Source organism: Macaca thibetana, chromosome 1, assembly GCF_024542745.1.
Source record: "Macaca thibetana thibetana isolate TM-01 chromosome 1, ASM2454274v1, whole genome shotgun sequence".
Classification (NCBI taxonomy): Eukaryota; Metazoa; Chordata; class Mammalia; order Primates; family Cercopithecidae; genus Macaca; species Macaca thibetana.
This window is the reverse complement of record NC_065578.1, coordinates 38,508,101-38,523,708: the sequence shown is the minus strand read 5'-3', so window position 1 is coordinate 38,523,708 and position 15,608 is coordinate 38,508,101. Positions and strand designations below refer to the sequence as shown.

Here is a 15,608-nt window from a genome sequence, read left to right as displayed (position 1 = left end):
AATACTTAAGAGCAAAAAAATTTATGTCTTGATTTTTCCTGAAAAGTAATACATATCCACTTATAGGCCCCCCTACCCCAAATGCAATGAAAAAAAGGTAATATTCCACATTTCAGATATACCAAAAAGCATAAACATAATATTACAACCACCCACACACCTATCACTCAAGAATATACTTACCCACCCCACAATTATTGAATATTTAGATTATTTCAGAATAGTGACAGTTTGGAATTAATAGTATGAAGTTTTCCTATGTTTAGATTACTGTCTTAGATTCTTGACAAACTGCTACACAAAGGGAAGTGTGAATCATATTGTTTCCCAGCTGAAAATCTCTGGTTAACCACTGTCTTTTTTTTTTTTTTTTTGGAGACAGAATCTCACTCTGTTGCCCAGGCTGGACTTCAATGGCATGATTACAGTTTACTGCAGCCTTGACCTCCCCAGGCTCAGGTGATTCACCTCAGCCTCCTAAGTAGCTAGGACCACAGGTGTGCCACCATGCCTGTGCCACCTGCCTCCCAAAGTGCTGAAATTACAGGTGTGAGCCATAGCTCCTGGCCAGCTTCAGAAAGATTGTTTAGCTAGAATATCACAGCTTCTACAAAGCGCAAGGAATCCAGGCGTGACCCATGTTTGGGATGATGACTAGACTCACTGGATGCTAAAATGCCATCGATAAACTCCTGACGTGTTATCTTCCCATCCTGGTCCTTATCAATGCGCCGGAAGAAATCCATCACTCGAGACTTTTTGTGATTCATCCAACGCATATACTTTTTCCTCCAGACATCAAAGTCAAAGTTGGCAAATTCCTTCAACTACACAGAAATCAGAAGTGTCAATAAGATTTATTTTTTGGGCCCTCAAAAGTTGCCCAGAGCATACCAAACTTTCAGACATTCAGTAAAGCCATGCTTCCAGGGGGCACCAACAATGAAATCTATGTGTTTGCTTCTTTTGTGAAGGCACAATCCGGCTCCTTCACTTAAAGCCATGACTATTTACACGAGCTGTGGTATAATGGAATAGCAAGAGAAACAATAACTGAACCACCATGGAAAATATGGAGCACATAGAATGAGAATGGGTGAAGCCAGCCTTGCTTTCCCTTTGGGCTTTTCAAAGGATCACTCTCTTAGATGCAAGGGAATGGATTCTAACCCAGAAGGGAGATCCTTAGCACTCCTCAGTTATGTTGTTTTGAAAGGCATTATAATCACACATAGGGCTCACATCAGGAGGCTCGTGTTTACCACTATCTTCTGAGATTTCAATGAGAAAATCCGAGTTCTGGATGGAAGCATTGGGAACCCAGTGTTGTATCCAAGCATGTTTCTTTGGAATGGCACCAGAGAGCAAATTTCCCATCTGACCTCCATGTTAAATATTTGGCCTTGATGGAAAACAGCAGGCCTATGCAGTGGGCAAGACAATTTTCAGCTACTTAAGTCTATGTTAATGATATACACTCAAAATGACTTAAACAGTGCAGCAGTTTCCCCTTGGTCTTTCAAACTCCAAAGTTAGAAGGAATGGGGGGAAAAAAGCACCAAGAACCCAATAAGCTTAAAAGTCAACTGACCTAAGGAAAAAATAAATAAAACACAGAACACTCACTTCCAGGCATAGCTGCTTTGATATGCACAAATAAAAAAATACAAAATATATTAGAGGCTTGTTTTAGAAACTAGGAAGTACAGTACTATATATATATATTTTTTTACTGGGTAATGACACTTCAAAATAGAGTTGCTTTTCATGATCAAGTGAAGACTAATAAAATAACAAAATCATTAAAAATTACTCCTATTTCATAATTGTGTAGCATCTGTTTTTACATGAAAGGCTCAACAAGGGTCATTTTTGTGCTCTTACATATCTGGAGACAAATTTCCAAAGTTCTGTTCCTGATTCCCAACCACAGCAAGATGCTGAGGCAGATCACGTCCTGGCCCTCACTATGGACTGGCTGTTTTCTTGCTTTCCACACCTAGAAGCTTTGGCCTACTTTGTCATGAATGGTTTTCTTATAAATGTGTCTTTTCTCATTCAGGGGCCTCAAAGAATGGGTACTGGCTTGGTATAGGTCTGTTTCTATTTGTGAAGAAGTCAGTTAGGACACACGGTTCACATTTAGAGAGCCTCAGAAGGGCTGTGTTTTGATTGAAAAAATCACTTTGTTTCAGGGAAGGCCACTCAGCAGGGCATTACCTCCTCCAGCCGATCCAAGGCGTCGTTCAGCTTCCTTTGCCGCTCCAGTGCTAAGAGCCACACCTGCTGCCAGCGGGCAGAAAGCTGGTTGATCCGTGGGTTTTTTGCTTCAGATTGTGAAAGGATTGGCATGGGAGGAGGGGTCGGCTGACTTAAGGATTTCCCTAAAAGGAAAAATAAACACAAGATTAGAACAGCTGGTTAGCACACAAGGAGAAATAGCTGTATGTATAAACTTAGGAGATCTTTAGAATAATATCCAGTCAGTAACTGAGAAAAGAAATACGGGACTTGGCAATACTTAGATACGGAGGTATACTAATTCCAAAAGTATTGATCCTCCCAGCACATACTTACCTGCCGCCTACATATCTCCAAGCAATTCTGTCCCACCTTAGTGAGCTGATGACACATTAACTCAACTAAGAAAGCAACATATTCTGTAGGAGCTGTTTTGCTGATTGAATTAGTGCAAGTCAAATGTAAACAGCTAGCGCTGATAACCAAAACAATGGAAAGGCCACTGTTAAAGAATAAGCTTAACCACCTCATAATTTCATACCAATCCAAGAATATGGAGTATAGCTACTGTCTGTCAATGTAAGAAAAGTGAGTTTCAAAAACAAAAGATTTTGGTTCAAAACCAACACGGTTTTTGAAAATGGAATACAATTTTTTTTGACAGGCATTTGGAAAGTGCTCATCTTTAATTAGCAGGAATGAAGCATCCTAACAGAGGGGGCTGGAAACATACTGCCTCCGCTGCGGGATTTCTCTATGAAAGGCGCATGAGTAGGCTCTATATTTTTCCTTTTGTATGTCTTGGTGACCCGGTCCACGTCAGGCTGTTTGCGAGTCATCTCCTCCATAAACGTCTGTTAAACACAAAAAATATGAAAAAGAGTTAAAAATTGTATTTTTACTCCTATGGGGGCAAAAGAAGAGCTAGGATGGGTACTTTATGGCTTGTGGTGGTAGGAAAGTCTGCCTGGAGGCCAGTGCCTGAGTTGAGTTACTGAGGTATGTTATGTAGTTTGGATACTTGTCCCCTCCAAATCTCGTGTTGAAATGTGATTTCCAATGTTGGAGGTGGGGTCTAATGGGACGTGATTGAGTTATGGGGGCAAATTCCTCATGAATGGCCTTGGTGCCCTCCCCATGGTAATGAGTGAGTTCTTGCTGTTAGTTCACATGAGAGCTGGCTGTTTAAAAGGAGCCTGCTATCTCCTCCTCTTTCTCTCTTTCCCTCTCTTGCCATGTAACATGCTGGCTCCCCTTTGCCTTCCACCATGATTCTAAGCTTCCTGAGGCCTTCACCAGAAGCAGATATTGGCACCATGCTTCCTGTACAGCCTGCAGAACCGTAAGCCAAAATAAACCTGTTTTCTTTATAAATTACCCAGTCTCAGGAATTCCTTTAGAGCAATGCAAACGGACTGACACACTGAGCAATGAAGAAATAGTCAACAAATGGTAGGAAGGCAGTCCTGGAAGAGGGTGCAACCTAAACAGAGACAGGGATGCCTGACAGTGCTGTGACCAGGACCCCTCCACTCACTGGCTGGGCAGGGGATGCAATCAGAGGAATGGCAAGAGGCAGGGTTGAAGAGGCAGGCAGGAGACAGATCACAAAAGGCTTCTGTGTCACGCTAAGGGTTGGCCATTTATTCTGAGAGCAATGGGGGGCAGCTGAAAGATTTCGATCCAGGTAAGAGATATGATGCTTTACAGCTATCACTCTGGCTTCAGTGTAAAAGGTGGAGTGATATGGGGGTGGGGGGAAGTGTGGGATAGGGAGTGCCTAGCAGTGAGAAGACAGGTTAAGAAACCATTGCAGTAACTGAGGCAAAACACGGTGAGGGTTGGAGCCAGGGCTGGAAAGATGGAGCCAAGAGATATTTTGAAAGTGGGACTGACAAGCCCTGGTGAGTGGCTAGATGTAGGGGGAAGAGGAAAAGAAGGAACTCCAGACATCACAGCCTTCTGAATGAGGAAAGGGGAGGCAGATTTGGAATGGACAAATAGTGTCAGGCAAGGAGGCAAAGATGAAGTGGAATTTTAGAATGGCTTCTAGTTTACTGTATGTCTGGACTTTAGGAGATGATGGTGCTGGAGATGAAAAAGATGCAAAGACAGCCAACAGACACATGAAAAAACGCTCATCATCACTGGCCATCAGAGAAATGCAAATCAAAACCACAATGAGATACCATCTCACACCAGTTAGAATGGCAATCATTAAAAAATCAGGAAACAACAGGTGCTGGAGAGGATGTGGAAAAACAGGAACACTTTTACACTGTTGGTGGGACTGTAAACTAGTTCAACCACTGTGGAAAACAGTGTGGCGATTCCTCAAGGATCTAGAACTAGAAATACCATTTGACCCAGCCATCCCATTACTGGGGATATACCCAAAGGATTATAAGTCATGCTACTATAAAGACACATGCACACATATGTTTATTGCGGCACTATTCACAATAGCAAAGACTTGGAATCAACCCAAATGTCCATCAGTGACAGACTGGATTAAGAAAATGTGGCACATATACACCATGGAATACTATGCAGCCATAAAAAAGGATGAGTTCATGTCCTTTGTAGGGACATGGATGCAGCTGGAAACCATCATTCTCAGCAAACTATCGCAAGAACAGAAAAACAAACACTGCATGTTCTCACTCACAGGTGGGAACTGAACAATGAGATCACTTGGACACAGGAAGGGGAGCATCACACACTGGATCCTATAGTGGGGAGGGGGTGGGGGGAGGGATAGCATTAGGAGATATACCTGGTGTAAATGATGAGTTGATGGGTGCAGCTCACCAACATGGCACATGTATACATATGTAACAAACCTGCACATTGTGCACATGTACCCTAGAACTTATCATAATAAAAAAAAAATTAAAACAATTGAACTGATGGAGATAGATAGTAGAATGATGGCTACCACAGGCTGGGAAGGGTAGTGTGAGTTTGGTAGGAGACATGGGGATGGTTAATGGGTACAAAAAAATAGAAAGAATGAATAAGATCTAGTATTTGATAGCACAATAGAATGACTATAGTCAACAATAATTTAATTGTACATTTTAAAATAACTAAAAGAGTGTAATTGGTTTGTAGCATGAAGGATAAATGGTTGAGATGATAGCTACCCCATTTACTCTGATGTGACTATTACACATTTTGTGCTTGTATCAAAATATCCCATATACCCTATATAGACCTACTATGTACCCACCAAAAATAAAAAGAAAAAAAAAAAAAGAAAAAGATGCAGAAGCTTTATAGGTAATAGCTAAAGCTGTTAGACCAGATAAATCTCAGCAGTGTGAGAGCATCACAAATGAGACGTCAGGGAACAACATTAATGCATAGGCAGGGAAGAAGAACCAGCTAAAAAGACTAAAAAGGAACAGTCAGAGAGATCAGAGGAAAACACAAAGATTAAAGGACACAGAAGTCAAAAGGAAAGTTTTGGGAAGGGATGAAGAGCCAGCTATGTCACATGTCAAACAAAATAAAGACTGAAAAACCTCTGTTGGATTTAGCCAGTAGAATGTGACCAGAACAGTGTCAGCCAGACCACAGGGATCTGGGGAGTGATGGGAAAAATGAAGATGAGACAGGGAACAAGAAGCGTAGCTGAAAAAGGAGGGAGGCAACACAGTGGTAACTTGAGGGGAACACTGGGTTGGAAGGACATGTCTGGAAGCTTTAGAGAAAAGAATAAACAGGGAGAGACTGAAGACATAGAGGAGAGAGGGGAAAACAGAAAAGAGAGGAACTGGATAGGAAGAAGATAATCTCTCAGAGAGGAGGTACATCCCACAGGAAGGATAGGTGCTCCTCGATTTATGATGAGGAGCAAACCCATCGTTAAGCTGAAAATATAACACACCTAAAATATGGAACATCGTAGCTTAGCCTGGCCAACCTTAAACATGCTCAAAACACGTTAGTCTACAGTTAGGCAAAATCATCTAACACAGACCCTATTTTATAATAAAGTGTTGACTATCTCATGTAATCAAAGTGAAAGAATGGTTGTATGGGTACTCAAAGTGTATTTTTTATTTTGTTTTGTTTTTGAGACGGAGTCTTGCTCTGTCACCCAGGCTGGAGTGCAGTGGTGCGATCTCAGCTCACTGCAACCTCTACGTCCCTGGTTTAAGTGATTCTCCTGCCTCAGCCGCTTGAGTAGCTGGGATTACAGGCAATCACAACCACAACCACACCCAACTAATTTTTATATTTTTAGTAGAGATAGAGTTTCACCATGTTGGCTAGGCTGGTCTCAAACTCCTGACCTCAAGTGGTCTGCCCCCCTCAGCCTCCGAAAGTGCTGGGATTACAGGTGTGTGCCACTGCACCTGGCCTCGAATTGTATGGTTTCTACTGAATACGTATAACCTTTGAACCATCATAAAGTTGAAAGACTGCAAGTCAGGGACCATCTGTATAGTGAGTTCTCACTTGCAGGGGTAATTGTTTATATAAACTAAAATGACCATACAGTCTACAGTATAACTAATCAAGATTCACACTTGAATTCAGTATAAATGATTATGGTTAAAAACAGTATTTGCCTCTTAAGGATATATTATGAAGATGGCTCACCTGAGCTTTCCTCCATTCAGTTTAGTCTGATGTGCACCTTCACTGATCACTGGGTTCATGTGAGAGAGCTTTCTGAACTAGGTATAATGGGTACCAGTGGGCCCTTGGCTCAGATGATGGTCAATAAAAACAGGCTGTGGCAGGCAGACTTCTAAGAAGGCCCCCAAGATTCCCACTCCTGTATGCACACTCAATGTAATCCCCCTCCCTTGAGTGTGGGCAAATGATAGAACAGTCACTCTCGTAATTACATGTCATTCTCCATTACATTTCAAGACTCCATATAGGACCTTGGACAGTTTCTCCAGCTGGCTGTGTGGTTAAGACCTGAGGGGGCCTCTAGGAGGTAAGAGCAACTCCTAGCTGAGAGCCAGCAAGAAAGTTAGAGACCTCAGTCCTACATCCACCAGGACCTAGATTCTGCCAACAACCTGAGTGAGCCTAAAAGAGGACCCTGAACTCCAGATCAGACTATAGTACTGGCTGACACCCTGATTTCTGCCTGGGGAGACTACAGGAAGAGGACCTAGTCAACTCATGCCCAGGTGACTGAAGCACAGAAACTATGAGGTAAGTAAGTATGTGTTGTTTTAAGATGTTAAGTCTGTGGTAATGTGTTAAGCAGCAATTTAAAAACAAATATACAGGGCAACAGAGATGGTATCCATGCCCAACATGGAAAACACCAGTGATCACACAGTGAGGTTAAGACACCTGATGCTCAGCGATAAGGGCTTTAACTCGGTCAATGTTCTGCGGGATTGGCTCCTGATCCCGCTGAATGAGGGTGGTCTCAGCCCACTGGATCCATGCCAGAAGTTCTTCCAGGAGCTCAGCATTAGCCACCAGTTCTGACAAGGCCGTTTCAAGACGCTGCTGGTGCTGCTTAGCCCATGTCAGGACCTGTGGAAAAAGAAGGAAACCATGGTCTCTTTCAGTCAAGCATACCTCTTTGTTTCCAAAGCCCTTTTTCATCTGATTTTGACAATGACTTTTTATTTTTGTTTATTTTTTTGGAGACAGACTCTTGCTCTGTCACCCAGACTGGAGTGCAGTGGCACAAACTCGGCTCACTGCAACCTCTGCCTCCTGGGTTCAAGTGATTCTCCTGCTTCAGCCTCCCAAGTAACTGGGATTACAGACTTGCGCCACCATGCCCGGCTAATTTTTTGTATTTTTGTAGAGACGGGTTTCACCATGTTGCCCAGGCTTGTCTTGAACTCCTGAGCTCGGGTAATCCGCCTGACTCAGCCTCCCAAAGCTCTAGGATTACAGGCGTGATCCACTGCTCCCAGCGAACCCAATGACTTTTTAGAGGAGAGAGAACCCAAACAGTCAAGAGACTTCACTATTACCCCAGTGACAACTGGGATAAGAGCTGGAATAAAATATCAGCTCTCTTGAAAGCAAATCTAGTATAGTTGTTCCTTGGTATCCACAGGGAACTGGTCCCAGTACCACCTGCGGATACTAAAATCCATGCATACTCAAGGTCTGTAATTGGTTTTGTGGAACCTGCAAAAGTCTGCCCTCTGTACACATGGGCTTCGCTTCCCGTGAATACTGTATTTTCTATCCACGTTTGGCTGTGAATGTGGACCCCAACCAATATGGAGGGCTGACTGCATTTACCGAACAATAACCGCATATAAGTGGACCTGTGCAGTTGAAACACACATTGTTCCAGGGTCAGCTCTACATCCTATTAACACAGGACTTCCCAGGAAAGAGGGGACACTAAACACAACATGTCCACTGAAAGTCACTATTAACATAGCACTATGCCAACACTACTACTCCTCGTTGCCACACATTACCAAGAAAACAGTCTTTACTAAAATGTTAACTTAATTTTTGCTGAGATATTCACAGTGAGTGAAAGATTCCTTACCTAGGAGAAAAATACTATACTATAGTAATAGTTTACTGGGCGTGTGTGGTCCTCCTCTGAACCAGGGACTCACCTCCTCAAAGCGAGCTCGGATGATGGTGATCCAGTGTTTGATGGTTGTGATGCAATCGGGGTGGCAGACAGCCAGGATGACTTCTCCCATGGCTACTGCTGAGTTAACGTCCACTCGCTTTTCTTCTACTTTCTTCATGAATTCCTAAACAAAAAAGATTTTAAAACAAATACTTAAAAAGTCTACATTAGCAGCACTGTTAGTTTACATTGAGGGGCGATAAATTTCAATGTTTTCTTTTTCCTCCACGTGTTGACACAGACCTCTAAAAGCCTGTACTTAGTTATTTATGGCATTTTAATTCTAAAAGATGTGGGAAGGTGAGGGGTTTACACAAGAATGACTTTCTCTGGTGGAGATGACAACAAGAATAGGACACACAGAGGTATGCCCCCTTTTTCCTATTCGAGTTAGTTTCTTTTTTAATCCCATTTTTCATTTATTCATTTCATGTTGGTAAACATATTTGTATTGGAAAAATATAATTATAGTTATAAAAATCATAATATTTAAAAAATACCCATAACAGAATGTAATGATAAAACCATGATTAAAATCTCTGAGTGGATAAAATAAAAATTTAAAAAGGGAAACAACATTTCCCACCTCTTTAGGATAGACTGAGACCCCAGACACTGCACCATACTCTACAGCTTGGTAAGTGGTTCTGGGGGATCATATCAGGGCCTAAAGCTGGTAACATAAGGAAAGGCAAACAAAGGAATATGCAGGTGAGGAGGAAAGAAGATGAAATAGTCCACGTTTTTCTTTATATAATACCATGTTTTAAAAACTTGTTACAACCAACATGTATTACTTTTCTAAGAATGAATGTTAATGTTTAAGATGTCAAAAAACCCACCAGCTATTTCCCTTTCATTCCTGCTATGAGCTAGGGCCACTGGTTTTGTTCCTTCTCATGTGAGTTCTGATAATTCCAAGAAAAAGTTGCTGTCATTTAGTGGTAGGCAGCCCTCAAGGTGGTAGGTAGCATGAGGTCACCAAACCGCAAGGCTGAATTACCTTATGGGTGTCAATGAGAGACTGCAGGGCCTCTGTGTCATCAGGAAGTGCTCCCCGAAAGCGAAGCGTTTGCTCTGCTTCAGAAAGCCACTCCAACAGCATGTGAACTGTGTCCCGAAACACTTCTGCCTGAAATAACCAAGCACAAAAGATTCAACCTCTCTCTGCAGCCAAGGACCTAGACACTGGGACATGCCAGGGAAAGGGTCCAGTGTTCATTCAGACATTTCATGGCCTCATCAAAACTCCACAAAGGTTATCTTTCATTTGTAGATCTTTGAAAATCAGCTGAATTCATTATTTCTCAAAATGAATGTTAAAGTTTTATAGAACATTCAGAATATCAATTTTCAACTCTGTTACACTTAATTCAAGACTGACTGGAACAGATTCTAGTAAAAGAAAAACAAAATAAACCCACTCAGATCTATCCCTTGGGTTGGGACAGCAAATGTCTCTTACCTGTTTCAAGGCCTGCTCAAGCCGGCTTTGTTTGGAAACAGAGAGTTTACAGACAGTGTCCCAGCGAGTGCTCAGTTCCTGGAGCTGCCCTTTTACCCAAGTGGTGTCATCTCGACTATTCTCAATCAGCTCACGGCCTGACCGCTTCAGGACCTGAACGGTTCCTGTTCGCTTTCCCAGTTCCTTCTGGAAAACCTAGAAAAGAAAATAGGACAATTAGTTTGTTTGAGGGATGTTTTGAGTCCAAGAAACCACTGGGAAATAATAATTTTCTTGGTAGGTTCTAATCATGTGTCTTTTATGCATAGAGGGAGGCAGAGCAATGTATAAGAAAAAACAACCAGGCCGGGTGCAGTGGCTCATGCCTGCAATCTCAGCATTTTGGGATGCCAAGATGAGAGGATTGCTTGAGCCCAGGAGTTCAAGACCAGTCTGGGCAACATGGCGAGACCAAATCTCATGAAAAAAAAAAAAGAAAAAAAAAACAACCAGAAAATGTGGCTCTAAATGCTAGCTCAGGCATTTGGGAGACACATAATTTTGAAAAGTTGCTTAAGGCCCAGTTTCTTCATCTGTAAAATGGTAATCATTATACTAATGTTTCCAGAATTATGGGAAATAAAAACATAACTGCTCTGCACATAACAAGAATCTGTTGTAATTTCAAGGTAAAGTTAAATGCTTGTGCTGAAACAGGAGGATATTACATAATCCAACATGACAGGTAGAGATGATGTTAAATATTGGCGTGCATGGTGTTAAGACTGTTAGGTCCAGAAGTGGTTTAAAAAAATCACTCATTTCCATTTTAGGAGTCAGTGGAAATGGATATCTTACGGGTTTCCGTTGGAATTTAAATCCATTTTGTGACTCAACTGAAACAAACAGGAAGAGGGGCAACCTTGAAGTGAAGTTTACACATTGCCAAATCTGAATCAAACCAATTTTGGTAAATTCTGTGACTAATGCAGAATCTCAGCAACAGTTTGTTTGAACACACAAAGCAACTGTCAGGCTCTCTTTCTCCCCTAGAAAGAAGGGCAGAGGCAATCACATGTAGAAGATCCTAGGGCACTGCACTCCAACATAGCCCAGACCTCGCCCTTACCTTGTGTGCATCCATGAGGTTCATGACGAGGTCGAGGTCCCCGTGCACGGGTTGGTCCTCAGCCAGCTGTGGCTCCACCTTGTATAACCAGTCAACCAAGGCCTGCAAAGCATCCATGAACTGACCCGAAAAGAGCAGGGCTTCCTCCAACTTGTGCTGCCTGAGAAATGCACACAAATGCTACCATTTTTAGGGATTCCTTTTACAAATGGCCCACAATTCTGCCTCGCTGAAAGGGAATATTGTTTGAACCCTATATAGAGAGTGACTTCTACATTAGAACAGTTAGAAATAGAGTAAAAAGTAACTGAGAGATGGTGAGACATTTTAAATCAAACCACCCTCTAGAATGGATTAAGGGTAGCACAGGGGACAGAGAGAGATACCCTTCAGGCATCTTATAGCCCAGTGACACACAGGCACACTCTAACAACCCAAGGTCTGTGTTAATCTCCTTATACCATTCCAAGTAAAAGATGATGGTTTTGGTAATGATCAGGAATCAGGAGTTCAACTCCTAGCTCTGTATCAGTTGTGTGACCTTAGGCTGTTTCTTCATCTCCCTGAACCTCAGCCACCTCATCAAAAAAAATTGGAGTACAGGCCAAGTGTGTTGGCTCACACTTGTAATCCCAGCACTCTGGCAGGCCAAGGTGGATCACTTGAGGTCAGGAGTTAGAGAACAGCCTGGACAATAGCAAGACCTTGTCTCTACTCAAATAAAAACCAATGGCTGGGTGTGGTGGCTGACGCCTGTAATCCCAGCACTTTGGGACGCCGAGGTGGGTGGATCAAGAGGTCAGGAGTTCCAGACCAGCCTGGTCAATATGGTGAAACCCCATCTCTACTAAAAATATTTTTAAAAATTAGCTGGGCGTGGTGGCGTGCACCTATAGTCCCAGCTACTCAGGAGGCTGAGGAAGGAGAATTGCTTGAACCCGGGAGACGGAGGTTGCAGTGAGCCGAGCCGAGATTGTGCCACTGCACTCCAGCCTGGGCGACAGAGGAAGATTCCGTCTCAAAAACAAAAACAAAAAACATTAGCCAGGTGTGGTGGCACATGCCTATAGTCTGAGCTACTCGAGAGGCTGAGGTGGGAGGATCACTTGAGCCCAGGAGTTGAAGGCTGCAGTAAGCTCTGCACTCCAGCCTGGGTGAGAGAGCTAGACCCTGTCTCAACAAGACCAAAAAAAAAAGAAAAATGCTGGGCACGGTGGCTCATGCCTGTAATCCCAGCACTTTGGGAGGCTGAGGCGGGTGGATCATGAGGTCAGGTGATCGAGACCATCCTGGCTAACATAGTGAAACCTCATCTCTACTAAAAATACAAAAAATTAGCCAAGCGTGGTGGCAGGTGCCTGTAGTCCCAGCTACTCAGGAGGCTGAGGCAGGAGAATGGTGTGAACCCAGGAGGCGGAGCTTGCAGTGAGCCGAGATCGCGCCACTGCACTCTAGCCTGGGAGACACAGCAAGACTCCTTCTCAAAAAAAAAAAAGAAAAAAAAGTACAAATAGGGTAGCGATATTGTAATATTTAGCATGGCATTGTGGGTACGAATAGATAAAAGTACAACTTTTAGAACCAAACTGCCACGATTTAAACCTCAGCTTTGCCAATATGGTATCTGAGTGACCTTAGGGGAGTTAAGAACCTCTTTATGGTCATTTTCTCATCTGTAAAATGGCAATAAAAGTGGTACCCACCTCAGTGGTTATGAGGATTAAATTATTATTAGCCACTGTTTGGTATATATTCAGTAGTAATTGCCCAGCAAAGGTCAGGTATCATTATGGTAAAATGAGGTAATGCATGTAGAGGCTTTGGAGTGTCCCAGAGCAGTCAATAAGACAGCTGTTGGTATTACAAATTGACAATTTACAAATACTTTTGAGTTACTGATCTTCTATTATTGTTGCTTTGATTTTATAGGTCTCTCTCTTTCTAATACAGTAAAGTTCAAGTTTAAAATGAGAATTTTTATACATTTTATTTAAATTATAATAGTCTTTGAACTAACTGGTGGTGTTAAGATGGTACAAAACCTCTTACTGATGCATTAGCTTTATCACCATTTTATAGAATCTGGTAAGAGCCTCTTGCTTTTGGGATCCCGGTTAGACCCCTGAAGGGGACATTCATGCTCACCGCTCCACAGACTTGCCACAAACAGTATCCCATTTGTCTCTGACTTCTCCTAGGAAATTGTCAAGTTTCTGAGTATCTTCGGGAAGCAAAGTCTTTTCTTTCAGTGCTCTGCCAGTTCTAATTGTGGTATCATACACAGGCTGCTTGCCACCAAGAGTTTTCTGAAACTCCTATGTTTCCAGAAAGAAAACAAAAAAGTGTTAAAAGTCAGATGACATCTTGATTTGGAACAAAATAATTTTGAGTTTTCAGGCTAGAAACCAAATAAAGTATGAATGTCACCAGTTTTTTTGAACTAAAATTAACCATAGCTTATCCTTAAGAAATTCATAATTTTTTGTTTATACCATACACAGAAGTGCCTGACAATTTGTGAAAGCCTACAGTTTTAATTAGTTACTCCCATATCTACTTTGCTTAAACTGTTATTTAAATGAGCAAATATCATGATTAGATTATCTAGATATAAAATGGAACCCTGGCTTCATCATTTTGACTTTTAAACATTAACCGATTGGTTTTCCTTTTACTAGCTCTGATTTGTATTTTTGGCAAGCTACAAGCTTTAGTGAATAGTATTCTTGGGACCTAAGACCAATTAACTGCTTTACCTTATGCTTAGAAAGCTGAAGTTTAATTTTGTCTGGGTCATTGGATATCTCTAGTTCTGAGTCCAGGTGACTCTCGGCATCTTCTAGCCAGTCAATCAGTTTTTTCCAAGCTTCATGGAACTAAAATTACATAAGAAGTAAGTTAACAGGAATGAATATACACACTATACAGCACATTTGAGAATCATCCCAGAGACTCAATACATGCAGCCCAAGATTCTTCAGTGAATTAGTATCTCTCCTCCCCAACTTACTTGTTTTGCCCGCTTCCTGGCATCATCTAGTGATCGCCCTCTTTCAATAGATCGCTGGACAACCTTCTCCCATCGAGACTGCACGCTAACCAACAAATTCTTGATCAGAACAACATCCTGTTTTTGGCTAAGGAACTTTAATTGATTCCCAGTTTGATCCAGCTCAATGATCTGGTCTCGATGAGCATTTACTTCATTAGCAAAAACCTGAAGGAACAACAGTGCTCTTTTTAAGCTTAAGATAAGATAAAGGGGCATTTCTTTCAATTAGTGCTTTCAAAAAGAAGGCAGCATCGTAATATCATAGTTACCTTGTGCTCTTCTATCTGGGAAAGGACAGTATTTAGAATCAGGCTTGGTGGAGAAGCGATGTTTAAACTCTGCTCTGCTAGAGTGAGCCAGTTGATAAATTCTTGTAGGGAATTCTGGAATTCTGTTGCCAAGTTGAGGGCCTCTTCCAGCTTTGACTGAATTTCAAGTAAAACACACACACACAAAGAAAAAGTGCCAATTTCAGGAATTATAGCTTCAGCAACAAAGGCATGAATTGTACACCAAATGAAATGACCTCTAAAAAGGAAGCCTCATTTAATCGACCTTCAAACATGCTTTATTTGTAAAGAAGGGGACATTTTAATGTTATTGTCTGAAACAAGTGGGCAAGAACTGTGTACATGGAAAAGGAAATAGAGCACAATAAGCAGCTAAGTTCCTTTCTCTGCTACTCTCCATTTCCTTGAACGGGATTAAGACTATTCAATAACCGTAAGTGAACAGACCCTTCAGTGGTGACAGCTGTAGGATCTGCAACCTGCTTTGGGTAATGTTTCAGTTTCCTTTAATATACTTTTTGTGGTATAAAAATGGCTAAATGAAAAGCAATTTACTACAAAGATGATGTTCAATGTAGTACTCTTTGTTTAAATACATGTTTTCAGAAAATATGGCATATGAAAATATGAGTCTGAAAATTATGCTTATGCTATAAGAAGAAGAGGTAATGAAAGAAGCCAAGACATTCTAGGCAAAAATCTGACAACACTAGATGTAGATTTTCAGACACTTTCATTTACCTAAGAACGGCAACAACAACAGCTCATTCAGGGAAAAGGCTGCTCCTCACAAGTACACTTCAATCCCACAGAGTTCATAAACTCCATCCTCAGAGACCTACACTAACCTTTTGGTA

General features: G+C 41.8%; 2 protein-coding genes across 27 annotated transcripts in view; one reads left to right on the top strand and one right to left on the bottom strand.

The window, feature by feature from the left end:
- MYCBP (MYC binding protein) overlaps positions 1-15,608 on the top strand; it is a 657,065-nt gene that overhangs the window by 37,555 nt on the left and 603,902 nt on the right. The gene's annotated exons all lie outside the window — the stretch shown is intronic.
- Positions 1-15,608, bottom strand: part of MACF1 (microtubule actin crosslinking factor 1) — a 387,658-nt gene that overhangs the window by 26,178 nt on the left and 345,872 nt on the right. For all 26 annotated transcript variants that reach the window (XM_050797094.1, XM_050797116.1, XM_050797098.1 and 23 more), the window contains 12 exons: positions 14,731-14,886; positions 14,420-14,626; positions 14,166-14,285; positions 13,555-13,724; positions 11,410-11,569; positions 10,302-10,496; positions 9,840-9,968; positions 8,817-8,960; positions 7,567-7,755; positions 2,975-3,095; positions 2,221-2,384; positions 665-827 (listed from right to left, as the gene is read on the bottom strand). In XM_050797094.1, the coding sequence (XP_050653051.1) occupies positions 665-827; positions 2,221-2,384; positions 2,975-3,095; positions 7,567-7,755; positions 8,817-8,960; positions 9,840-9,968; positions 10,302-10,496; positions 11,410-11,569; positions 13,555-13,724; positions 14,166-14,285; positions 14,420-14,626; positions 14,731-14,886 (1,918 nt within the window). The remainder of the gene's footprint in view (positions 1-664; positions 828-2,220; positions 2,385-2,974; positions 3,096-7,566; positions 7,756-8,816; positions 8,961-9,839; positions 9,969-10,301; positions 10,497-11,409; positions 11,570-13,554; positions 13,725-14,165; positions 14,286-14,419; positions 14,627-14,730; positions 14,887-15,608) is intronic.